General features: G+C 45.7%; 1 protein-coding gene across 1 annotated transcript; it reads left to right on the forward strand.

Moving 5' to 3' along the window:
- On the forward strand, positions 1–25,950 carry CYB5B (cytochrome b5 type B). The gene is made up of 5 exons (XM_075008250.1): positions 1–363; positions 14,082–14,210; positions 15,710–15,736; positions 21,630–21,661; positions 22,371–25,950. The coding sequence occupies exons 1-5, from the start codon at positions 223–225 to the stop codon at positions 22,459–22,461; spliced, it is 420 nt and encodes a 139-aa protein (XP_074864351.1). The 5' UTR covers positions 1–222; the 3' UTR covers positions 22,462–25,950.
- The last annotated feature ends 1,398 nt before the right edge of the window (positions 25,951–27,348 follow it).

The following is a 27,348-nucleotide window of genomic DNA, read 5'->3' on the forward strand; positions in this document are numbered from 1 at the left end:
CGCGCCCTTTCATTGGCTTCGGTGGGGCGTGAGGCCGCCTCTGATTGGCTATTCGGAGTTGAACTTCAGCTGGCGTCCAACGGCCGCCCGCTCCATATTCCCATTGGTCGAAGGCGAGGAAACAGCCGGAACCCCGGAAGAACCAGTGGGACGAGTGGGAGGGACCTAAGTACGGCGGCCGCGCAGGTCCCAACTCGGTCGCCGTTCGGTAAAGGTGGCGGGATGGGGACCGAGCAGCTGGGCACTGCGGCCGCGGGCGGCCCCTTCTTCACCCTGGCGGAGGTGGCGAAGCGCAACTCGAACCGGGAGGCCTGGCTGGTGATCCACGGGCGCGTGTACGACATCAGCCGCTTCCTAGACGAGGTGAGGCCCTGGGGCTGCGGGTCGAGGCAGGCGGCCGGAGCCAGAGGCGGAGCCGGGGCCGTCCCGGTGACAGCCTCTGACCGGCCCCAGGGGCGGGGCGGGGCTGACTGGTCAGGAAAGGCGGGGTCCGGGGGGGGTGGGCCGGTGGCGACTACTGAGGGGAACCCTGGGAGCACAGAGGAAGGGAAAGGGGTTGGAGGGGCCTCTGGGGGGCAATGAGGACGATGGGGGTCAGGGAGAGGGAGGGGGCTCTGGGGGGCACAGGGCACGATGGGGGTAGGGGAAGAGACGGGTTGGAGGGGGCTCTGGGGGGTACAGGGGACAATGGGGGAGGGGACAGGGGTTGGAGGGGGCTCTGGGGGGCACAGGGGACAATGGGGGAGGGAACAGGGGTTGGAGGGGGCTCTGGGGGGCACAGGGGACAATGGGGGAGGGGACAGGGGTTGGAGGGGGTTCTGTGGGGGCACAGGGGACAATGGGGGGAGGGGACAGGGGTTGGAGGGGGTTCTGTGGGGGCACAGGGGACAATGGGGGGAGGGGACGGGTTGGAGGGGGTTCTGTGGGGGTACAGGGGACAATGGGGGGAGGGGACAGGGGTTGGAGGGGGCTCTGGGGGGCACAGGGGACAATGGGGGAGGGGACAGGGGTTGGAAGGGGCTCTGGGGGGCACAGGGGACAGGGGTTAGAGGGGGGACGGGAGCAGCTGGTATGTATGTGTCTGTGTAGAACATGGCATCCTGTCCGCTATCTAGCTGCCCAGGGCAGTAGCCTCTCTCCCTTGCCCAGCTGTGAAGGTTGTGAAGGGCCATTGGTGAGGCTGACAGTGGCTGTCCTGTAACAGGATCTCATTGTTCGCGGCACAGCACCATGAGGGACCCACTGGGCTCTGTTTGCACACCGCATGGTGTGTATGGGACATGCAGTCTTGCCCCAGGGTGTCCACAGCCTGATCTAAACGAGATGCAGCAAGTGGATGGATGTGGGAAAGGGGCCAGAGGTAACAATTACATCTCACATTTACCCAGGCTTCAGTTCATCTGAATTGTTTGGTTTTTTCCAAACAAATAACTGAACCCAGGAGTTCAGTGAGAAGTGACAAAAGTAAAGTTAAAGGCTGGGGTTTACATTTCTTTGTTGGTCCCTTAGGTTAACTGAATCATTATACTAAGTTGCGAGACAAGGTGGGTGAGGTGGTATCTTTAACTTGACCAACTTTTGTTGGTGAAAGTCCTGGAAGAGGCCAGCAACACCAGCTCTTGTCCCAGCAGGAACTGGGCCCTGTGGCCCTGGCTCTGGATCCCTGGAGCAGCTGCACAGCTGCTTTGCAGCCCCAACCATTCTAGCCATCTAGAGTGTGGTGAGCAAGGCCACCCCACTCTTTTTGGGCAGGCAGTGCCTTCCCTTGTCTCCATTACCTGCTGCCCATGCTCCTAATAGTGTTTGCAGTCCGCAGTTGAGGAGAACAAAAAATGGCAATAAAATGTCATCAATGTGTCTGTCCGACCTCAGAACAAAATCTCAGCTGCCATGCCGCGCACGTCCATCCTGAGCTTCTGGCGTCTGCACAACAGTGCACCTATAACCTTATTCTGAACCAGGGCTAAAACAAGCACTTCATTGAAAAAAGCAGCATCTTATTTTTTTTTTTCCCTTTTTTCCAGGACTGTCTAATCTTGTCTTTGGTTTACAAGGCAGATTTGAAAATGTCCATTTACAAACATGTTCCCTGGGGTCATAACATTAAGAATATGAGCAGGGTGCTTGGTCTCCAGGACATGACGATTCAAACTAGTCTAGTGGAGTCTTCAGGCTCTCTGAGGTGGGACAAAATGACAACTCAGCCTTTTTGGATCCTTCCAGTCTAATAGCTTGAGATGCTAGAGGCCATGGCTTTGCGGGAAGTTTTCCAGGATTTATTTACAAAGTAACACCAGATACAAATTTTTCTTTTTAAATGCAGCAAAATGATACTTCATACTCAACAAGATGGTGTTGCAGATACAGCAAAGTTGATGTCTAAACTATGTAAGGGAGATGGCTGTGTGATTAGCGATTTATTTATTTTTATGCTCCTCACTGGTATCGCTGTTCTGGCAGAGCTCTATACTGTATCATAGAAGCACAGAACACTAGAACTGTAAGGGACCTCTAGAGATCATCGAGTCCAGTTCCCTGCCCTCCTGACAGGACCAAGCACTGTCTACTCTAGATCATCCTCGATAGTTAGCTAACCTGCTGTTAAAAATCTCCAGTGATGGAGATTTCACAACCTCCCCAGGCAATTTATTCCAGTGTTTAACCATCCTAACAGTTAAGTTTTTCCTAATGTCCAACCTAAACCTCCCCTGCTGCAGTTTAACCTCATTACTCCTTATCCTATCCTCAGAGGCCAAGGAGAACATAGTAGACCACCAACTAAATATGAGTCAACAGTGTGATGCTGTTGGGAAAAAAAAGCAAACATGATTCTGGGATGGATTAATAGGGCTCTTGTGAGAAAGACACGAGAGGTCATTCTTCCTCTCTACTCGGTGCCGATGAAGCCTCAGTTGAGGTATTGTGTCCAGTTCTAGGCACCACATTTCAAGAAAGATTTGGAGAAGGTCCAGAGAAGAGCAACAAGAATGATTAAAGGTCTAGTGAACATGAGCTATGAGGGAAGACTGAAAGAACTGGGCTTGTTTCATTTAGAAAAGAGAAGACTGAGAGGGGACATGAGAGCAGTATTCAAGTACCTAAAAGAGGGTTACAAGGAAGAAGGAGAAAACTAGTTCTCCTTGGCCTCTGAGGATAGGCCAAGGAGCAATGGACTTAAACTGCAGCAAGGGAGGCTTAGGTTGGACATTAGGAAAAACTTCGTAACTGTCAGGGTCGTTTAATGCTGGAATAAATTGCCTAGAGAGGTTGTGGAATCTCCATCACTGAACATATTTAAGAGCAAGGTAGACAGACCTCTAGCAGGGATGGACTAGCTGGTGCTTGGTCCTGCTGTGAGGGTGGAGGCCTGGAGTCAATGACCTATCAAGGTCTCTTCCAGTTCTAGTGTTCTATGATTCTATCAGCCTGAGACCCAGCAACCGATTATGTTGTGTCCCCTGTACGAAATTTCACCACCATCACCCCTGGGGGGCCCTGAGCTAGGCCATGCTGTCTTCCATAATTTGAGTATCCCATCAAAATGCTACAAGAATGCAACAGAATCAGTAAGGACAGGCAAGACTAGCTCATCTAGGCCCAATGCTACAGCTATAATGCAGCCAAGATCAGTACGGTGCTTTTTTAATTTAAAGGTTTGTCCCTGTTGGCTCTATGTCTTCTGAATCCTCTCTTTTTAGGGCTAGTCTGCACTTACAAGTTTTGGTGCTTCGCTAGTGTGGAACAAAATAAGCCATACTGGTATAAGGCCTATTTATACTGGTATAAGTGCAGAGAGGTCTACACCTGAAATCTTTTGCTGGCACAGTGATGCCAGTTAGGAGTTTGATCTATTTTCCCCTTTCCCCAACACATTTATACCAAGAAAGGCCCAGTGTCGATGCATTTATCAGCATGAGTGTGTTTTTGCCAGTGTACAGTATTTTGTTCAGGGTGCCCTGTAAGCTGTACCGGTGAAAGCACTCTTTTCCCCCTTTGATGTGTACTGTATCTGTACTGGGGCATTTACTGGTGTAGCTATACCAGCAAGCATGCTGCGAAGTAGACTATGCTTGCATCTACACTGTGGCTTTTACTGGAAAAAAATATATATATACATGCAAAAAATTATACAACATGTCAGTTCAACTTTTGATTGTAAACTTCATTTTACAGACAAAAACAAGTTTGATCCCCATTAGTTTTATATAGTCAAGTCAGCACAGCTGCTGGAAAAGCAAGTGCAGGCGCTTGAATGGATTTTAAACAAGTCCAGTGTCTGATAAACTGTTGTGCATTAGGTCTCTGAATTGCTGTAACTGCTGATGGACGGATTCAGCATGAAATGTTCCTTCTCAATCCTCAGTAATCATTGGAGCAATTGCTAATTGCTGTCTGTTCTAGCCCTTGGCCACTTGTTATTTTTAGGGAATTGCTGAGCTCATTGAAGTGCTATCACAGGACTATTGCACAATCTCCAAGAGGCTCTCCTGGCTCCTGCAAACCAGACAGAGTGGGTCATAGGCTGGTCAGTCTGTCTGACGTGTGTCAGTTGCAATATGGATTATTTTAAACTTTATCATATTGTGGAGCTGGTTAAATAGGAGCTCTAAGACATTGGCCTTACCACATGGCAAAAGTCCACTACATCACTAAAACCATGAACAGAATGAGGGAGATAGAAAACGACTTGTTTTCAAAGTTTGCCACTTTACTGCTTAACCCCTTCTGCTCATACTTAATCTGGAGGTCGATTGGCGCTTGTCCAAATACAGATGCTTGGGAGGACCCTCTTTCCAGTGTGAAAACTGACTGTTTATTCATCCTGTTTCTTTCCTGTCTTCTAACCAGTCACCCACGAGAGGACATCCCCTCTATCTCTCGACTGTTTACTGGTCTTAAGAGCATTAGCCTTTGACAAGGTCCCTCACCTTTCTTAAAGTCTAAGTCCAATTAGATCAATTTGTTCTCATTTGGATCAATTTATTCTCATTTGTCGACTTGAGAATTCCAAGAGATTGGCAAAGCAGGAGTTCCTTTTATAAGAGCTGTATTCATTGACTCTTCCCTGCCATATCACATTCATCTAGGGGTCTGATCAGTCTGTTCTTTACCGTATTTTCAACCATTTTGCCTGGTACGAAAGTTAGAGTTAGTGGCCTCTAAGTGCCAGGATTGCCTCTGGAGCCTTTTTCAACAAATGACAGAACATTAGTTTTCTTCTGGGATACAGAGGATGGTTTAAGTGGTGGGTTAGAAGTTCTGCTATTTCAGATCTGAGTTCCTTCAGAACTCTGGGGGAGTACCATCTGGTCCTGGTGATTTATCTCTCCTAGCACTCCAGGGCCGTGTCTACACTAGCCAAAAACTTCGAAATGGCCATTCAAATGGCCATTTCGAAGTTTACTAATGAAGCGTTGAAATACATATTCAGCGCCTCATTAGTATGCAGGTGGCTGCGGCACTTAGAAATTGGCATTGTTCGTCCAGACAGGGCTCCTTTTTGAAAGGACCCCGGCTACTTCGAAGTCCCCTTATTCCCATGAGCAGATGGGAATAAGGGGACTTTGAAGTAGCCGGGGTCCATTTGAAAAGGAGCCCTGTCTGGATGAGCTGCGTGGTGGCGAGCCACATCAATTTCGAAGTGCTGTGGCCACCCGCATGCTAATGAGGTGCTGAATATGTATTTCAGCGCTTCATTAGGAAACTTCGGAATGGCCATTTCGAAGTTTTTGGCTAGTGTAGACATAGCCCAGATGTGGCAAACCTGATAAAGGAAAGGGAACTTCTGCTAAGAACTCAGTTTGCTTCAATACTGCAGGGACACATCTGCTCATGTCTTGCTTTTTTTAATCAAGCTAAGAGGTAGTGAAATAACCAGTACAGGTGCTATCTGCATCTCATTGCCCTGTTCAGCTAGGTAGAGGGGACCTAGGACAACAGTTTAAGTGCATCAAGAAGTCCCATGAATCCTCCATAGAGGATTTCCCTAGGAAACTTTGGCTGGAGGTAATTTGAAATCCTCTGCCAAGATTCCAGGAAGTGCTGCAAGCCTCTAAAGCTTCAGATTGCTTGTGGGCAGAGAGCTCAGATAGAGGCAGTGACAAAATGCAGAGGCACAGTTAGGACAGGAACCAGATGACAATATTGGTTGGGGAGCAAACAGACATGCTGTAGTCTCTGAGGCAAGGTAAGGCTGAACACATCTGTGGTCACCTCCTCCTGTAGCCCACAGGAAATGGCATTCCAGGACCTTCCTACACTTTTCACTCAAATTTGCATGCATCTTCCAGGGCTGAAGCAGTACCCAAGACATTCCACCAGCCAGATGATTAAACAAATTGACAGCCCCATCCTTATACACCCAGTGGAGCGAGCCTCATTTTTATATGTGCTTGTGAACAAACTGTTCTTTCCCCTGTATGTATGAAGCTTACTTCACTCTTACAGAGGTACGTTTGCAAATAACTCCAGGGCGAGCCCCTCTTGTAGCCTTGGCATCTGTCTGCTCAAACTCAGCAAGCAGCCCATCCACTTTCACACTCCAGCTGTGGGAAAACTTCACCCCCTTTGCTTACAGCTAGAAGGAAGCATACAGCAGGCATCTGTGACAAGAGGGCTATTGTTCTCACTGAGGTCTAACCTTGTGACGAGACAGCACCAGCGACTTTTCAGGCAACCTAAAGCATGATCGATAATCACTCTGCGCCTGCTGAATCTATTGTTGAAGTGCTCTGTGCTGCTGTAAAGATGACCAGTGTACAGCTTCATGAGCCACAGGAGCAAGGGCTTAGGCTGGGTCACCAGGATCAGTGTTGGCATTTTCACATCCACAGTAGTAGTCCACTGGTCTGGAAATAAAATCTCTGCTTGTAGCTTTCTGTACAGATCTGTTCCTCCACCTTTCCTGCCCAGCCCACGTTGCTGTTGATGAAAAGATTCAGTGATCCACCAATGCTTAGAATACCATAGAAAAGTTGCCCTTCCTGTTGATGTGCTCCATGCCATAGTGTTGTGGGGCCAAGATAGTGTGTGTGATTTATCGCCCCACTGCAGTTAGAGAATCCTACTGCCTCAGAACCATCTCCATTCATGCATGCTGCCCAAAGTCATGGTCCTTTCATAGCAGGAGGCAATTTATGGTGCTGCATGTTTGCATCACAACCACCCCCAGGGTGGATTTCCTGACTCCGAAGTGATTTGTGACCAAGTGGTCATAGTGTGATGTTGCCAGCTTTAACACAACAATTGCTACTCACTTCTCCCCTGTGAATGCAGCTCTCATTCCAATGTTTGCACCAGAGTTCCACACATGCTTCTAGGAAGGTGGTCATGTGCACCCTAATGTTCTGTAGCCAGTGCTTGTCATCCCAAATCTGCATAACAGTCCCACCACCCAAAGTTTTTTTTCTTTTGCCCAGAAATGATGGTTCACCATAAGCAGTAAATCACAATCTTGAATGGTTTCCTTTCTGTAACACGCAGTAAGACTGACATCAAGGCACCATCATCAGTGTCAGTGACTGCATTGCGTTCATAATGCTCATTGCAACAGTGAAGAGCTGTCCAGGATCCATGCTTTGACAGATATGGTTGGAGTGCAGGTTACAGGGACTGCTGAAAGCAGCATGAAACATACAAGGATGTGTACTGAATTATGGGATAGGGAAATCTGCATCACAGAATGCTGAACCTGCACCATGAGGCATTGCAAAACCTTCTCGACACACCCATGGGATGAGGGGGTCTGGCACCCTGACAGTCAGTTGGTGCTAGCTTTCCCTCTGCCCACCTGAGCACCACTGCTTGGTGAAATTTGGTGAGCCCCATCCTCTTTGTTGTGAATCATAGAATACTAGGACTGGAAGGGACCTTGAGAGGTCATCGAGTCCAGCCCTCATGGCAGGACCAAGTACTGTCTAGATCATCCCTGATAGACATTTATCTAACCTACTCTTAAATGTATCCAGAGACAGAGATCCCAGAATCTCCCTAGGCAATTTATTCCAGTGTGTGACCACCCTGACAGACAGGAACTTTTTCCTAATGTCCAACCTAAACTTCCCTTGCTGCAGTTTAAGCCCGTTGCTTCTTGCTCTGTCCTCAGAGACCAAGGAAAACAAGTTTTCTCGTTCCTCCTTGTAACTCTCTTTTAGGTACTTGAATACTTTACTATCTTACTCTTTCTTCAAGCTTTTCATTGTTCCTGTATTATTTTCAGGAATTGTATGTAATCAAAGGAGAGGGACAGTGGCTGGAAGGCCAGTTGAGAAGACTCAGACACTTGCTGCTTTTTGTAAAATCTTTGATAATTCAGTTACAGCTACAGTTGTAAAAAGCAATTCAGTTGTAGAAGCAAGAGATTTTAGTTAATTTGGTGATCTTTGTTGATGCCCTACTTTTCTTTTCTTCCTCCTGGAAAAACAGATGTTTGCTTTCCATGGGAGGGAAATGTGGGCAATGCAATGTGGGAAGATGACATCACATATCCACAACCCCTTGTGACGCACTTTTTTCCCATGCTTCACCATCAAAAATACCCCGAATGCTACAGGTCTGATGGAACTGTGGGACAGGTTCACTGCTGCAGCAGTCGATATTTGGCGATCGAGTGTGGCAGCAGTAAGTTGACTTGTGGGGTGCTTGTGGGGAGGTAAGGATAGTCAAATTCAAATTTACAAAACACCATGTTACCAAGTCGATTTAAATAAATTCAAATATATCTTGTAGGGTAGACGTATGAGTCACACATGTGTTCGTGGGAGAATTCCGCACCATTGTGCAATGCAGAAGTTTGCAGAAATTAACATTGTGTATGCAGAATTTCCTTTCCCCCAAAGAAATGGGCTGCAGTACTGTTAGCCATCACTAGGGGTTGCTGGAGCCAGCGCAGCTCACACAGGGAAAACACTGCTGGCAGGTAAGGAAAGGGAGGGAGAGCTAGAGGGTTCCTGACAGCTGCAGTTCTCGGCAAAGAATCACAGAACTGGAAGAAGCCCTGAGGGGTCATCAGCTCCACTACCCTGCATCATGGTAGGACCAAGCACCATCTAGACAATCCCTGACATATGTATGTGTAACCTGCTCATAAAAATCTCCAGTGATGGAAATGCCACAGTCTCCCTAGGCAATTTGGTCCAGTGCTTAACCACCCTGACAGCTAGGAAGTCTTTCTTAATAGCTACCCTAAACCTCCCTTGTTGCAATTTAAGCCTATTGCTGCTTGTCACATCCTCAGAGGTTAAGAAGAATGATTTTTCTTCCTCTGTGTAACAACTGTGATCGTGTCCCTGCTCAGCCTTCTGTTTTCCAGTCTAAACCAACCCAGTTCTTTCAACCTTTCCTCATAGGGCATGGTTTCTAGAAATTTAATCAATTTGTTGCTCTTGCCTGGGCCTCTCCTTTTCCAAATTGTCCATGCCTTTCCTGAAGCAAATTGAAGCCTAATGGACATGGAGTTGAGCAGAAAAATTACTACTTGTGTCTTGCTAATACTCATGCAAAAACATCCCAGAATGAGGTTTGCCCCCCACCCCCCTCTTTTTTTTTTTTTTTTTTTTTTTGCAACAGCATCATGCTGTTGAGTCATGTTTAGCTTGTGGTCCACTATGACCCCTAAATTGTTACCTCTGCTGATCTCCTGGGAGCCTAGTTGCAGGTTAAGAAAAACTGGCCTACAGAGTTTAAAGTTGCCTGCATGTGAAAGCAGCATCTCCTGTAGATTGAGTGGGGTGCAGAGTCCGAGTAGACTTACTGTAGAGTTGAAAGCAGCTGTTGGTAGCCCCCTTCATTCCACTGACCATGGTAAGATAGTCACCAAACATCATGCATCATTTCAAGTTAGGAACTTGGAAAGAGTCCTGGCCAAGCAGCAGTTGTGAATTTGAATTCCTGGTACTGAGCCATAGATGGTTTGTTTGTTTTTTTTTCCATTCTCTTTTTAAAACCCCAGCCTTTCTTTGCCCCCCAGTATTGGCCATACTCTCTTGGCACTGATACTTTGAACTTTCCATCAGACTCCAATACAAGTTATTTTATTGCTTCAGCAAAAGAGAGATTCCAGTTGTTAAATTGCTGTTACTGAAGGTTTTTATGCACAGAACTCTGAGGCCTGGTACTTGCATGAACACTTACTCTTGTATGTTCTTATTTTGTTTTATAAGAGACTCCTATTCTCCTACTCCAGATTTTCTCCTGAAGTGCAATCTTGGTGCTGAATGTCTTATCACTCAGCTTTCAGATTTCCGTGCTGGAGCTTTGGAAAAAATCCTGATAAACTAAATTACTTCTTGTATAAAGTGACTGGCTTTGCATGTTTTCTGATGTGAGAACCGTCTCGGACACTGGGCTTCTGGACTAAGGAGTCACTTGTTATAAATGTTGAGCAACGAAGGGTCCTGTGGCACCTTATAGACTAACAGAAAAGTTTAGAGCATGAGCTTTCGTGAGTTAACTCACTTCTTCAGATGCATCTGAAGAAGTGAGTTAACTCACGAAAGCTCATGCTCTAAACTTTTCTGTTAGTCTATAAGGTGCCACAGGACCCTTCGTTGCTCTACAGATCCAGACTAACACGGCTACCCCTCTGATACTTGTTATAAATGTTGTGTCTTGTACCCTTTTGAACACTGTTCCAGTTAGACAAAGTGAGTGGTCCCAGTATAGGACAGCTGGGTTCTCACCTTGTCAGATCAACCCAACTCAGCAGGAATAAATAACAAAGTCCCTCCATAAGGAGGGCTGTGATACAGTTGGGTGCTGGAGGCATAATCTGGATAATGTCAGGGAAATTAGCAATCCCTAGTGACCCACTATATTAGCGTTTAAGGTTTAAATTGCATTGCTGAAGTCTAAACTTGCCAATTCTTTCACATTTGGTCTTCCCCAAGGAGTGGACGTGTCTCAAACCAAGGTTTGTTATGACCTGGGCAGTACTGAGACTTGCCCAGAGTGCAGTGCAGCACACTGATGGTTCCAGAGGTTGGCCACTGTTGGTCGGAGAGAACTGAGCTGTTTGTGGTTACTCTGCTATCTGGAAATTTCTAGGCCTCTGGCTGCAGAGGCAGGCAGTTTAGAGGAAAACGAGTGGTCTTAACAACTGTTACGTGTCTGTGGGAGGAAAAGCAGTTTTGCAAAGGGAAACAGGTGTTTCTACTCCCTGATCTGCATGGAGAGTTGAAGGCTACAGTGCCATTTTTGTCTTCTCTTCTCCTTCACATTCATAAGAGCTGGGGTTGATCTTCTGGCAGTAAGGAATGAGTCTGCCTTCCTCAGTCTGCATGTTCAGTGATTGTTGTCAGGCATGGAGGAGGGGAGGGGATGTGAACCAGTAGAGGAGCATACAAAGTGCTGTTCTCAGTATTGTTTTTGCTGTATTGGTTGACAGTGCAGTTTACAGTAAACATGTGAACATTCAGCTGGCCTGTACCTGACAGTCCTGGTGACTGATAGTCTCCATTGCCCAAGCTGAATTCCTCACCTTGCTTTCTGCAACAGCAGGGAGGGGGAGTGCCCAGAAAGAAACCTGTCCAGCCTATGGAGAAGAATGGCACACACTTTTTTCCATTAGCAATGATGTCACTAGCCACCACATCACCATTTTTGTGGGTGACATTTCTAAGCCAGTAAAAGCCATACTATAGCTATAGTTACAGTTACACTGGCATAAGAGTGTAGGGTAATTTGCTCAAGTAACCAATACCCCTTATCTCCAGTACCAGCTATCCAGGCAAAGCACTCTTTTTTTTTTTTTTTTAAAAAACCCTGGTAGAAGCCATTTCTATTAGGAGGATTTCCTGGTGCAGCTATACCAACAAACCTTTTCCACATAACCTAGGTGTAAAATAATGGACTTTAGGAGGTATCAGAGGACATTCTGACCGTTCAAAGACCTTGGTAGTGAGGTTCAAAGAGAATTTTTGAATTGCCCAGACCCAGAGACAAGGCCTCAATAGAAAGATTAGTTAAAACTACAAGCTAAAGTCCTTCTTTTCAAATGCATCCAGGATTTAAGTTGTCATTTTCTGGCTAATGTATTTCTGCTTAGTAGGAATTCAACTTTTTCAAGCCCAGAAAACCAGCCTTGAAGGACTACAGTGTTGGCTGAATCACTTTGGCTAGTTTTCAGGCATAACTCCCTTACATGTTGAGTGGAAGGAGGAAAGGCCTTAAGCTGTCATGACAGAATGTATCTAACTCTTTAGAGTTGCATGTTACCTACCTGGGGCAAGACTGTTAAGTTTCAGTAAGCATCTTTCTATCTCGTACCCTGCATTCTTGCTCTCTGACAACCAGAGACAGGCACAATCCAGTTACTAATCATGCTTTTTCTAGCTGTTGCTTTGTCTTTGTCATTTCTTTCAGAGCTGCCCACCTGTACCCATTATCTCTAGGGTGACCATATTGCCAAAGGGAAAACAGGACACCCACATCAGCCTGAGGGTCCTCAACCCGGGCCTTATAGAGCTGGCCCCAGCCACTCACTCAAACCTTGCAGATTTCTCACACAAGGCTTTTGGTCACTTGAACCCTGCCCCCAACTCCAAGCTCCCAGCTTACCCTCCGCACAGGGCTGGCATCTCCCCACGTTCCTTTGACCACACACTTTGAAAAAGCTGGCAAGAACAAATGGGACACATGTCCACTTTTGCCAAAAATTTTCAGACAGCAGGGACAGGGCTTAAAGGGAGGGTCCCTGCTAAGCTGGGCCGTGGGGTCACTCTATCTGTACCTCTTGTGTTTCACTCTGGATGCAGGCCAGAGGGGTGAAACCTGCCAATGGGAAAGGCCTATGGTGCTCATCACAGAGGTGACCTGTGCTTAACCTCACCCCCCCCCCCTTTGGAGGCTTAGCTTGGATGGAGAGCTCTCCCCAGCCCAATACAGAGGCACAATTTTATATAATACACACTTTGAACTCTGACTCGGTGGTTCTGTGCACAACAATTGTGCTGGGCAGTAACTGACGGCCATGCCACCTTTTCCAGGGTGAATGGGAATTTTTTTTTTGTAGGGAGGGTTTAATAAGCTATTAGATAACAATTCTATGGAGGAATGGAGCCTGGTGGGGAAGGAGTCTAATTTCAGAGATATGGAAATTTAGAGGCAATTTAAAATTTAGTCTGAAGTGCAAACTGTAAAACTTCTTTTTAGGCCCTTCCGTCCCACAGGCTGCCAAGTGTTTGCCCCAGCTGGATTTCAGACTGGGCCAAATGCATTGCTGTGAATTGGAGGCTGCTTCGAGGAGGTTGCTAGAGTTGTCAGCTTATGCCATTGGAAAGCTTGGCACTCTCTCTGTTACTGCAAGTAGAAAGCTTAACTGAAGTAGACAGAGAGCATGTGATTGCAGCACCCTGGGGAAATGGAATAGCAATGTTGCTCCCACTGACATCTAGGAGGAGACCACTCCAGAACAGTCACCTGTGAGCCCTTCTCTCACAGCCTTTAGTAGCAGCAGATAAGGAAGAAATAATGTCTCACTGCATGCAATGAAAGGGAAAAGCACCCAGCAGGAAAGAGTTCTCCACAAGCAAGAGTGCCTGCGGTCACTGCTGGAGTACACACTGCATGTCAGCCTCTGCTGCTTGTGGCCCCCGTGCTCATGTGGGGCTAGTACTTGCTGTTCCTCTGGAGGTGAATTTCTGGTCATATGTGCTGTGGTGTTGCATGGGGATGTGCACCAGGAGTCAGATCAGCCTATCCTGGCTATGAACCTTGGGGACTACAAAGCAGATGTGACCAAGGGGCCCAAGCCAGTGGCATCTTGTGAATGTTGGAAAATTGCTTCTTGGTGGTGAATGGATTTTTGCTGCCTGTAAAGCAGGTAAGGCTGGATTCCAGGTGCTTGCCAGACCCTGCAGTGTTCGTATTACTCATGACTGCCTTAAGGGGAGGTTGCAGGCTTGGACCTTCATTGGTGTTCTCTTGAGCTGTTCTGCAGGGCCTGTGATGAACTGGAAAGGTTGGAGTACATTTGCGGTATTGGGTCTAGGCCATTATCTTGTATCCATGGGGAAGGGGACTGGAATTGCTGCTGTTGCTTTTGATTGCTCACCCCTTGGCTCACTGAATTCCTTCTTTTCCAGCATCCAGGTGGAGAGGAGGTTTTGCTTGAGCAGGCTGGAAGGGATGCCACAGAGAGCTTTGAAGATGTTGGGCACTCCATGGATGCCAGAGAAATGCTCAAGCAATACTGTATAGGAGAGGTTCATCCGGTAAGGAACAGATGAATGTGACATACCCAGTGGGAATGGTGTGTATGGCCTGTCTGGGTAACCTAGCAGATGACTAAACTGAGATCTGTCCTGCTAAATGTGGAGTAGCTGTGTACTTCCTTTCTCCATGCAAAACCAATCAAACCCCAATACACGTGCTGAAAAGGAGGCAAGAAATGAAAGTCTAAATCAGAGGCTTCTCTTTGCAATTTAGTCAGCGTCCCTCTCACAGAGTGCACCACTCATGGCTGGGTTGTTGCCGCCTCCTGGTTACTCTTGGGCTAGCTCTTGAGGCCAGTCCCTGTCCACACTTGCACGCCACCACACTGACTCTGATCTGCTGCTCCTCTCGCTCCGGGACCCACAGATGCTCCTTTGTGGTTCAGTCCTTCAGCTAAGTCACTCAGTGTTCCCCCATCCAGAGCTCAGTCCATCAGCAGCTCTAGACAGTCTGCCCCTTCCCTGCCTCAGTTCTGTGCTGTGCCCTCAGAGGCTGGTAGGGGAACCCAGGCTTGCCATCTCTCCAGCTTCCACTCTAGGGTCCGTTGACTCAATGGTTCCAGGCCTCGCTGCTCCTTTCTTAGACTGCTTCCTTCATGTCTGGCTCCTCTTCTCTTTCTGGGTGTACCAGCAGCAAGAACCCCCCTTTCCAAAGGAGCAACTACTGCCTGTCTTTGCTAGCCACCCACGTGTAACCCACTACTTGGCTTTAAATGCCCCACTTATTCCTGCACAGATGAGCCTCTCCTTGACTGCCTACTGCCTAGTTACCGGATTAACCCACCACTTGGCCCCGTTTAGCTCCTGCAGGGCCACTGTGGGAGCCACCCATCACAGCCCCGTAAAGGAATTCCTTTGGGTGGTTGACTCTTCAAGGGGGTGGGTCTGAACTCCTCCTTGTCTTGCAGGTCATAGTTTTAAGATGGTTTGAAGCAGCTGATTCTGTGGACATTTGCACTCAACCTGCTTCGTGACTAAACTTGCTGAAAAGCCTGTGCCTTTCAGATGTCAAGGCCTTGGTCTCAGCCTAGGGTGCCAGAATGGGGGCATGGAGACCACGGCCCCTCTCACTGTTTACTGGCCATAAGGGTATGCATTGGGTGGAGAGGAAGGGTGTAGAGAGCTGGGGTGTGGGCCTGTGTAGAAAGGCTGGCACACAGGGACAGGGCTCTGCTCAGGCACCAGTGGCCCTACCGCTTTTAGGAAGCTTCTGCAGCTCCTGATCACATCTGGGAGCAGGAACTGAAATATTCCAGGCAGTTGCCTAGGTGATGGCGGGGCGCATGCTGAGTCTTCTGTAGTGCCCCCCACCACTGCTTTTTTTTTTTTTTTTTTAAATACAAAACAGAGGAGCTGGTATTTAGCAGTCCTTGGGCTGCTGAGGTGCCGGTACAAAAAAAAAACATTGGTCTTCTGTGATGTTACAACTTTTTCCAAACTGCAACGTTACAGTGTTTGCCATCTTTTCTCTTCTCCCTCTGCCCTCCAAAAACCTGCAGTGTGAGCGTAAAAATGAAGGCTCTAAGGTAAGAAGCAAATGTCCTGTTCCTTCCCTATAATTTAGTGCCTAGGAGTCTGTGCTGGGTTCAATTAGCAGATGTTTTGTTTTGTTTCTATGACGTATGTTAGGCATTAGCCTAGAGGGAAAATGTTGCACAAACCATAGGGCTTGGACATTGTGGTGAAAAGACCCAGGAAACCGTGCAGGGTTGCTGCACCGGAGAAGGTGAGGATGGTGGGGCCTCAAAGCCAAGCCCAGACCAGCAGGGCTATGGTATCTTGCTTTGCGAATGAGATGTGGTTCATTATTTCGGTGGTAGGGATGTGTTGTGTTTTTACCAGAGCAGGGGAAGAACAGTGCTTTTCTTCCAGTCTTTCATGTCATTTAAAGCAAGAGTCTGAGTATTAGCACTGGTGTCCTGCCAAATTCTGTTTGGAATAATCATCTTTTTATCTAATTCCCTCCCCCTAAAATTTTACTTAGATACTATATCTTCCTTCCATTTCTTACCTCTTTTGTATCATTTTTGTTAGCTGCAACAGAGAGAACCTCTTATACAAAATTAGCTGCATTTATTTGTCAGGAAAAGTTATTTTGGTGTCCATATTTGTAAAATACTTCAGCATGAGTCACTTGACAAAGTCCTTTGTTTAACACACATGATTGAGTAGTCAGTTGTCTTTTCTACTACAGTAATACCAACTTCTCTGGGTTCTCATTGCAAATCCAACGTGTAGATCAGGCAGACTGAGTCTGAGGAACTGAGAGGTACACAGGGAAAGGACCCACAAAGGACTTACTGAGCCTGTCCCTATCATAAATAGAACTTCGTTTGATTGTCTAAATTGAACACCAGGTGAAATACAGCCAGCGGTTCTGTTTCAGACACAAGACGTGTCTGGCACCTGTCTGTCCACAGAGGGTCCCGTTGATTATAAGCAAGAGCATAACCATTTTTTGCCTTGCAGCTCTGACTGTGTAAGTGACGATGCCTGTAGCAGTCTATGTTCACTTCTGACACATTACACATTGACAGAAAGAGGATTAAAGTGGTTCTTTTAACTAGTTCTAAGCATTTTCTGTGCCATGTCTTTCTTTCAATCTTCCTCCCCAATTCATGTTAATAAAGATTTGAAACTACTAGCAATGGCCTAATTTTCAATTATTAAACTTGTCAAGAGAACACCATTTTTTTAACTGTAAACACCATGCCCTGGGAAGTTACCCTATTAATCTGAAAGCGTTCCCCAGCAACCGAGAGATTTAAAGCAGTATTGTCATGCATTTGTGACCTTTGTTGAAAAGAGCCTTGCTAGACAGAATCTGCTGGTCTCATGTTCAGTATTAATGTGTTGAGAGGTGGCAAAAGAATATTAATGGAAGAAAGATGATGCAGCTTTGTCTTGCTAGAGTCCTCATTAAGCCAAACGTGTGGACTGTAAACTGCTCCCCCTATACTCTAACAAAGGGCTACAAATGCTTTGTGTAAGGTCAAAATTCCCCCCAAATGTGGTTTGGTTGGGTTGCTGAAAGTAACACGCACTAAAGAAACTACTCCAGCCTTCTCCGCAGGCTTGGCTACCCAGAGTTCCTCTCTCTCTTCCAAAGCCTACTTTACTTTTTCACAGAGCTGTTCCATCTCCTTTGTATTTGGGTTGGGGTTAAATGAATCATCTCGGTCCCAGCAAATTCAGTGGGAATTTGTCTGAAACTTGTAGAAATCTCACCCACGCTAACACGGTGAAACCACAAGAGAATCTTGCCTTCCATTATGTGGCCCCTTCTGCTCTAGGACTACATCATATTTTGGTACCAAGATTTCTTTCACAGAGACTTCTAAAGCATAGAAATTGGGAAATTCAACATTTCTGTTGGAAGTCACTTCCCTACAGCATTTGGCTGTACTTCTGTTTTGCATTGGAAGTGCAATGAAAAGAGGAATCTGAAAAGACAGTATATTGGCCTTTCTACACAGGTCTGTTCTGTAACGCTCAAGAATAAAGACTGCGTTCTGAATGGTCCCTTCCTAGACTGAGCGTAATGAGCCAACAGACTGAAGGGGAAAAGTGGATACTGGATGTCAGTGGTTCCTGTGTAGATATGTCAAAGGGGAGGATTAAGAATTGCCTGTCAGCCTTTGCTGTTTTAGCTGAGGAAAGTTAAGCTTGCTTCCCTCTGGAGGCTCAGAACACATAGCCAGTTTATTGTTGCACAAGTAAAATTGAGCCCCTAACTCTACCCTTCCAGGCCTATGTGTTCCGTGTGTATTGCTGCCTGTGGCTCAGGACCAGAGTGAAAAAACCCTAGTCATTCAGTGTTTCGTCCACACAGCTGGTGGTTTTGTGTTTACACAAACTGGTATACTGAATAAACCCTGCAAGCAAATTATTACTTTGTTTTTGTCTAAAGATCAGCAGCACCTCAGTGTGTGGGATTTGAACCTCACTCCCCTGACATCAGCAGAGTGGTATTTCCACACCTTGAACCGCAGACCCCTGTTTGCATCATTGTGTGTCCTGATCACTGAACTCTTAGTGTTGTTAGATTCAATCTGGGAGACAGACCCAACCACCGAGGTTTGGCCTGTAATCAGATTCTGTGTTGGCATCAGCAATGAGCTGTAGGGCTTCTGCTGAAAACTTGGGGACTCCAGGTTCAGAACCTGGATGGGAAGGCGCATTGGAAAACTACCCTTGAAGGGATGGTGGTGGGGAATCTGTAGTAAATAGAACCTAATTAAGGAGTTAAACATGTATCTTACAGTTGGCTGCTCTTTGTGCTTGACTAGGAGACTTGGCCTAGTAACAGCTCTGCTTTAGAAGGCTTTTTCATTAGACAGCATGGAAAGTCAACTTCTTTTTCTGCAGTCTGGGGCGGGAGGGGTCTGGTTTGTTCTGTTCAGCCCTGGAGAGGAGGGGTCAAGCCAGCTTAGTCCCCTGGTTAGTGATATGGAACAGCAGGCCTTCCACACTCTTCTCTCTTCGTTTCAGCCCATTTCATAAACAGATGCAGAGCCATGTGCTTCGCTAAAGGGTGTGTTGTAATGGGCACCAACCTGAGCAGCAGGGCTGAGCATGAGAGGGAGTGCGTACAGCATTCCAAGATTACTGCTCTGTTTATCTGCATCAGAATGGCAGCTGGTGAGCAGCCCCCGCCCCAGGGATTGAAAGAAACTGGAAGATTAAGCAGCATTCTGGTAGAGGCATTTTACTTGGATAACTCTTCGTAATGCTCACAGGAGGGCAGGAACAATCAGCCCTGTTCTGAACTTGCAGGCTGCCCTGAGCCGAAGGATGCCAGCTGCTGTCTGTCCTTAGTGCAATGGAGAAGAGCAGTCCAGTGTGCTGCAGCAATCTAAGGGGACAAGTGGGTAGCTCAGGTGGAAATAACACAATAAATATGTGGTAAAAGATGTTGCCCCTTTGATATCACTTTCTTTCTGAGGCTCTCAGTTCTTATCAAGCACAAATGATGGTTTCCTTGCATCTAAAACAGTATCTTAATTGCAGAGACAAAGGCAACAGGCAGCACATTGGTTAGAGGTGTATTGGAACTTTAGGAAGCTGAGACACCGTAGAGGAGCCTGAAAAAAGGAAGTGGTGTGGGGTATTCTCTTGTCAGAAGCATGACAAGGGCTCCCTTATCACTCTCCTACTTGTTACATTTCACACCAAGTCACAGGAAAGAGAGAACTTTTACACAGTGTATAGTCACTTTGTGAAACTTACTTCCTCTGAAGGCTAATACTGTGCTGTTCCTCCACTGAAGGTCAATACCTCACTTCTGTACACAGTCATACTTCAGTAACACCCCCAGCAGCCCCAGGCTGGCTTTGTGTCTCCTTGCTATCTGACAGCTTTTCACAAACACTAAAACTAACCCACTTAAAAACACTGAAGGCATAAATGATGTGCACATACCATGTGCAAATCAGGAAGCTAAACTACGAAGAGGAATCATCTGTTAGACATCATGGCATCTGTTGATTGCCTTGGGCGAAAATCTTTCCCAATCTCCGTGTTAAATACAAAATTATGCTTTTGTTCAGATGTTTTACAGCTGTTTTCACTTTCTTCTGAAGAATCAGGTACTTGTCCTAGATGTGAGGTACCTGGCTAGCTGAACCAACACTTTGATGTTTTGGCAAATCATTTTTCTTTTGTGATGTGGGCTAGCTGCAGACTTTGCCTTCAGTGATGGGGTAACTTTCCCTTAAAGACTGTGTTATCCATCTGCATAGTATTCTAATGTCATAAAGTATAGTTGGGATCAAAGGCCATGATCAAGACTGGACCCTGTTGTACATAGGGACAGTGGTGGTCCCCTCCCCAAAATGCTTATAATGACAGAGAAACAGCGGGAGTTTGAGTCTAATGTATATACAATTCTGAGGGTTTTCAATACATAAATATCAACTTCCCTTACCTGCCTCCTTACAGTTATTAATCATTGACTGACCTCTTCCCGGTGTTATGGAAGAAATGGATCTTTTAAAATGATTTGAAGGAGAATGGGTTAGTAAGCCATTCAGATCACATCAGGAGAGAGCCCCATAAATAAGGCATGACCATGGCAGAGTGTAAAGCTATTTATGAAAGGAACAGACAAGTGAGCAGCCAGTAATGTAATCAGAAGGAAACTGAAAGAAACGTGGAAATCAGAGTACTAGAACTGGAAGGGACTTCGAAAGGTCAAGTCCAGCCCCCTGTATAAGGAAGGATAGATTTGCAAGAGGCTTTGGTAGTAAAGAGAATAAACTTGAACTTGATGTGGCAGAAGAGGGTTAGACAGCAGAGCAAGTTGCAGAAGAAGGATGTGATTTACTTGGAAACAGAGGCAAGGAAGATGGCTTTAGAATTGTTTTGATCAGATTGGAGGGCAGCAAGGGCGGCTATGGAGGTTCCAGCAGCCAAGACAGGAGATGAAGGCCTGAATAAGAGTTTTAGCTGCCTGGACAGACGAGGATGAATTAGGGTCTGGAGACACCCTGGATATGTAATATAAGAAAAGGGAAGAGTTAAAGAAAATTCCTAAATCCTATGCCTGAGTTACAAGAAGGTTGCTGGTGTTGACACTCACTGGGGAAAAAGAAGCAGTTTTAGAATCCATTTTGGGGCACATTAAGTTGTTGGTGAAACATCAGTGTCAGATGTGGAATTTGGTGGAAGGACAAGAAGTCTGGAGTGAAAAGGTGGATTTTATGAGTAATTCTCATCCATAGCACATGAACTAGTATGAACAGATCACCGAGAGAAAGAGAGAAGAGGAGGGGACTGAGGGTGGAGCCCTGTAGGACTCCCATGCACACTGGGAGATGAACCTGCCAGAAAAAACACTGAAAGAATGAACAAACAGAATGAGGCAAACACCAAGTCTTGGCAAGACTTTGGGGAGGATGAAACTGACCATGTCAAGGAGCTGGGGGGTGGGGGTCAAGAGAATGAGCATGGAATGCAGGTGGGGCCGTGTAGCCAGGAAATGCTCATTCAGACAGAGAGGAGTTTTGGTCGAATGCAGGGCGCAGGAGCCAAACTGGAAGGGGAACTGCGAGGCAGTTGCATGAGAACAACTGGAGGGAATGTTTGTAGATATGCTGTTCAGTGAGTTCAGAGGTGAGGGGAAGGGGAGAGGTTGGATGGTTGGGGCAGGTGTATGGGGTAAAGTGGTCCTGTGTCTTTTAAGGCTGGGTAAATCCAGAACATGCTTGTCTTTAGAGGAGAATAAATCTGAGTGTAACGTTAAGGAGGGAGTGGAGACAAGGAGGCAAGTGAAGAGATGCAGTAGAGAGCAAGGGGAAGGGGTGGTATGAAAAAGGGAAGAAGACATAAGGGTTTTTTGTCTTCTCCCTTCTCCCTATGGCAGCAACATGAGCAGGGGTGTAGTTCTGTTAGTATAATATATCTTTTTTTCCTCCTCAGGATCCAAACAGGACATCCACAAGCCAGTCAAGGTATAGTATCCCTGTTAATATACAAATAAGGAGGTCTGAGGGCCAGGGCACTCTGTGGTATTACATATTCATTCTGAGCCTTGTCAGAGCAAAAATCCCAGAACCTTCATGTAGAGCTCTCAAGTGTAGTCATTGCAAGATAAGTAGCCAAACTGCAGCCCCATGAGTTCTATGCAAATCCAGCTCCCTGTCCTCTTTAATGTGCAGTAGCTATCCATGGAGACTAGTCCCAACATCCCAAGCTCCACCCCTTTCGGTACATCTTGGCCTCCTTGAGATCTGAGTCTCTGGTTCACACTTTCATGTTAAATATTACTATGGCTGCAAACTGCTCCACTGTAATGCCAAAGTAGGTGAATGTCACAAGGCCTGGTAGACAGTTAATGCTTCATGTGCATTGCTAAGCTTGTGAGAACCACTGTCAGAGTGCCCAGTCTAGTCTAGCTGAAGTCCAAGAAGTATGTACAGTCAAAACAGGTTTCTGGATTCCTCTGTGTGCTGGAGAAGGCTTCCTTCTGTAAGGAAGCCCGTCAGCTTGGCTGGAAGTGAGCTCTGCTCAGTGTCGAAAGAAGTGGCGTTTCAGAAAATTTTCCAGATCAAACCTGTCCTGATTTCAGCATGTTGGACATTAGGAATAAATTATTAATTTGCTGCTCTCTTCTGTTTTGTGTTTTTGTGTGTGTGGTCCCCCCCCCCATTTCTTCTTTAGTTTCTGGTCAACATGGCTAATCCCCATCTTCGGCGCATTGGTCATAGGCTTAATGTACCGATATTACATGTTGGATGGGAAATCGTCTTGACGTGGCCTCGCTGGAACCTGAGAAGCATGAGAACACATGCATGCAAGCAAGAGCTGGGGGTTTTGGTCTTCTTAAACTTTGCATATTTTATTCTTAGCTTTGAGCAGTTCTAGCAACGGAGGTGTCTGCAGAGCCAAGGTAGTGTCACGGAGCTTGTCCTGACTCTGGGATCTGCTGCCCTGCCTTAGACTCTGAAGAGGACATGTGTATGTTGGGGCATGGGGGAGGTGCAGCATCTCAGTATTCCATTCCATGCCTGTGTCTCGCTGTACTACGTACCATGGGTAACTTTTCGTTTAACACCTTTTTGTTAATCCCAGCAATGTAGAATAGCTGCTAGCATGTGAGCCTGTGAAATGCCTCTGGCCTTCCTGTGAGCTTTGTCGAAGAACCTGCAAGCAGTCTGCAATCCCACCCTGCCCACATGTTCTGAGAGCAAGCTGAACACCTTTGCGGCTGCATCCAGGCAGCACTAACAGGAACACCAAGAAGTTGCTAGCTCTTGTCTCCATCTCTGTGGCTGTTTTTAAATGTTTAATCAAATGTATCTTTTTAAAATGATCTTTCGCTTTGTAATGTTTATGCCTGTCCTGTAAAATGAGAGCTCACAGCGTTGTTCTTGGGACCCCAGCTGCACAGGACCTGATAGCTGGCTTCTCGGAACAGGTCTCCTCTGTCTGGTTCTGAGGCCTTCATCTCAAACACTTGTACTGGGGTAAAATACATTCCTTATTTAAAACATGAGGGTGGGCTTGACAAAACCCATCCTTTCCCTGTAGAGCCACAGGTGGAAGAGAAGCTGTTAGAAATCCCTGCTTGGGCTTGGTGCACAATGTTCTAGTTTTCTTTTGGGAGTGGAGTGTGGACGTTCCTCTTTGCCTGGGTTCATTCCAGCAGCTACCCCTTAGCTGGCAGCCCCGAACAGAGAAGAGGCAGCACAAAGCAGGCTTTATGTCTCATAAGGCATTGAGTTTCCCTGTTTCTTCCAGTCGTGTAGTCCTGTGGCTCTGGAATCTGGTAAATGCGGTGATGAACACAATGGAACACCAGTCGGACAGGAAGAAGTACTGTTTTGGTTCCTACCCTCCTCCTGTGACTCTATTGTTTCTAACTTGCTTGAAGACTCCCTCCTAATGAGGAGAGTACCACAGTAGAGCTTGTCATTGGATAGTGATGAGGAATATCTTCCTTTCTTTATTGCCTCTCTTGTTACTGCATGTCTTTGTCCTGTATATGAGAACACTATCTGGAAGGTTTTTATTTTTAGCTGCTTGTTATTCCCCATTTCCACGCAGCCGGTGTGCTCCCCAAAGTTGCTGTTTAGTTAAGTCTTTGAACTCTGGGAATTGCGGGCTGTTTTTAATCAACCTAAATGGCCATGAAATCACTTGATAGGAAAGAATGGCAGTTCAAACGGTCTTAGCTCCCCTTTCTCTCCGCCACATGTGGGTCCCTGTCGTGAATACCATGTCACTCTCATGGCCTAGCACCACTTGGCATACTTCTGGAGCTGCTGTCTCTGTCATCTTCTGTTCCTTAGAACACAGGTATTAAAAGGCCCTCCTCATTGGTGCAGGACTTGCTATCCTGCTGTGGTGTACGTTCTCTCTCCTGTTGTGAGCCAAGAGAGGTAGAGTCCTACCATCCTTCGTGTGGAGAATCCTTAGGTAGTGGGTGGTGCTGAAAACTGCTAAAAAGTTTTAGCTGTTCTGTTACAAACTGGCCTTCGTCTGCTGTTACATGGGAAGGGGCTGAACCCAGGGTTATCTTAAGTTCATCATCAGTCTGATTTGCTTTGTGTGTGCAAGTGCAGATGTGTTTTGGGTCATCATAAAAGAGGCCTAAATCACGTCAAGGACAAGCCCTTAGGAAAGATCTTGCAAACATCCATGATTTTTAAAATATTTAAAAAGGCTAAATGGGGAAATTGGGTTAATTATAACCAGTCATTGTGGAGTCAGTCCCAGGCAAAATAATGGAATGCTTGGTACAGGACTTCATTAATAAAGAATTTTAATCCATTGTGAATTAAATATATGCACAGTCTACTTTGTCCTGATGAGACCCCCCTCTGCCCCAACCCCCCTCTGCCCCTACCCCACTGCGTTTATTATCTTAGGCAGTAGTGCCATGTTTTGATATCTGGAAACCATCACATTTCAGACAGCAAACATGTACTGTGGTCTGTGTGGCACTTGTCTGTTTCCACTGATGATAGACTAGTGCAGTCCACAGTTTGGAATAAAAGGCAGCAAATAGCTGGGGTGCATATTGTCAGAAGTCGTCTCTGTAAGGGAGTTGTGAGTCTAGCCTCCAGCCCTCTAATCCTTCCAAAGGGGTGCTTCTGTGACTTGTTAGCAGCAGGAGGGGCTTGTTTTCAATCTGTATTGCTACTTTGCTGGGTTTAGCTTTGACAAGGAGGAAGGCCTCCAGGTTCTCGAGCAGGATGATATTGTGTATGTAGCTGAAAGGAGAACTTTAGCTGTAGTACCAAAAATTGATCACATAGGCAGGCTGGAGTGTCTAGGTGGGTGCTACTTGTAGAGATAGAAGTACACTGGCAGAACTAGAATAGGAATTTAACCAGCTCCTGACATGACTGACAATGCAATCAGTTTCTCACTTTCACAAGCATAAACTTGTGCACTTTAAAACCAAAATGTGCTGAGTTCATCCAGTTTTAACTTTTTTTCTTTGCAAGTCATGTAGATAGTGGTTAAAACTTAGGTTTAAACTTAAAGTCCAGTTTAAAACTTGAATGAACAAGCATCAACAATAACTTGTTTACCTATTTAATTTCAGGATTATTTAATAACATATTTGTCTTTATACTGTTTCTCACAAAGCAAGTTTGTTACCAAACTTGGTACATAAAGTTACTGCTTCAACTTTCTTCCACTCAGAGATTTCAGTGAAATTAAGACTGGTTTTGTAGAGTTTGTTCCCTTCAGGTGCTCTGGAAAGGGATTTTACTAAAGAATTGTATACATGACTAGAGGCAGCTTTGAAGTTATTAATTTAAAACTGGACTCCAGTATGCCAGAGTATTTGGACAGTTATGGGCTTTTGATCCCTTAAACAAACTTAAATTCCTTGACATATGAATGCAAGTGTAACATTGATTTGTGGGTGTTTATGAAGACCAGGGAGCCCAATTTGAGTCTGTTTTCATTTCTGTTGAAATTAGCTGATAATGGAAACAAATTGAAAGGGAACAAGGTACAGATCTGTGTGTAAAGTCCAGGTTCGAATCTGGTTGTCTTGGAAACTGAAACAAATAAATTGCTGATTGCCACAAGAAAAATTTAGGGAGCTGCCTGGTTCTGACACTAACATTTGTACAATGCATATTTGTATCTGGACCCTGTCCCATTAAGCAGTGGGTTATGTACTTTTTTTAAAATAAGCATCTCTACAGCTATTGAGTGCTTAGTTCTGTACTGTGACTGTTCTTCAGTTTGTTACACTAAAACTGGAAATTTTGTTGTGGATTGTGTGTTTATTTGTGTGTCCTGAAAGCAAGCAGATTATCACATTTTACATTTGCCAAATTTAGGATCTCACATCAGCTACCCCTTTTCAGACAAAGAAAAAGGACACTCTCCTTTGGCACTACACATAGATAGATCAAAGCTGTTGGTCAGTAAGACAAATCTCTCCTGGCATTATCCTCCAACGCCAAGTCCCATGCAAGCTCTTAACATAAATTTGCAGAACTCTCCTGCCTTTCTTTTACCAATCTGGTTATGTTTAAAGTAACTGATCATGATTTCTACTCACACAGTTTTGGGGGGAGATGGGCTATAACTCAAAGATTTAAAATTAATTTTCAAAAGTAGAACACCACAGAATAGATTGTTGTAGCAACAGCATTTGCATTAAATTCATAGTAGTCTTCATTGGACCTTGGCAACAGTTTAATGTTTGCATAATACTGTTGCAGCACAACTTGGACACATTCGCAGTATGCTGGAGAACTACAGTTGCATGGAATCTGGGACTTCTACAGCATCTGTCCCATGGCATCCAGCACCAGTCCAAGGAAAATGAGCACGTTAGTGTGGGGTGACATTAGGAAAAGTCTGATGGCTGCAGTAGCAGCAGCAGCATTTATGGCTACCTATCCCCTCCCATCTCTGTCCTAGCTCAGCTGAGAGCAGAAGCCAAAATATTTTGTTCAGGGTATTGGAACCCTTTCATGAAGGTATTTCCTGAAAAACACTTAGGAAAGCTGTAACCTCAGGACAAAACAGGGTGCAGGCAGAGTTCAGTGCTTCCTTGCATAATATAATTAAGGCTGGAATGATTGTTTATTTAATAAGTTATTAAACATTGTAATAAAGTAATGCATCTGTGTACTCAGGCTTTGTGAGGTGCACAGGTATTACAGTAAGAGGTGTAGCCAGGGTAGTCTGTATTCTAACACAACAGCAGTCATGTAGCACTTTAAAGACTAATAAATCATTTTGTTAGTCTTTAAAGTGCTGCATGACTGTCTTGTTAGGTATTACAGTAGTGGTTTAACTCAGTCTCCTGCAGAAACAAGCATTGCTGAAAATGGTGCCTGGAGTCTTTGGACCCACAATTTATTTCTCTGTTGTAACTGCCTAATTTGTAATTAGGAGCTGATTATCTGGAATAGTTAAGCTGTCAACCGCTAATTTTGTTTTCCCAATTTTTCATGTAGTAATGGCAGTACTTAGGGTTTCCTTTATGCACTCTCAATTCTAATGCCCCAGCAGGGAGAGGGATAGCTCAGTTGTTTGAGCATGGGCCTGCTAAACCCAGGGTTGTGAGCTCAGCCCTTGACGGCTCCATTTAGGGACCTCAGGCAAATAGATTAAAAACAAAAATCTGTCAGGGATGATGATAGGTCCTCCCATGAGT

This window comes from Carettochelys insculpta, chromosome 14, assembly GCF_033958435.1.
Source record: "Carettochelys insculpta isolate YL-2023 chromosome 14, ASM3395843v1, whole genome shotgun sequence".
NCBI lineage: Eukaryota > Metazoa > Chordata > Testudines > Carettochelyidae > Carettochelys > Carettochelys insculpta.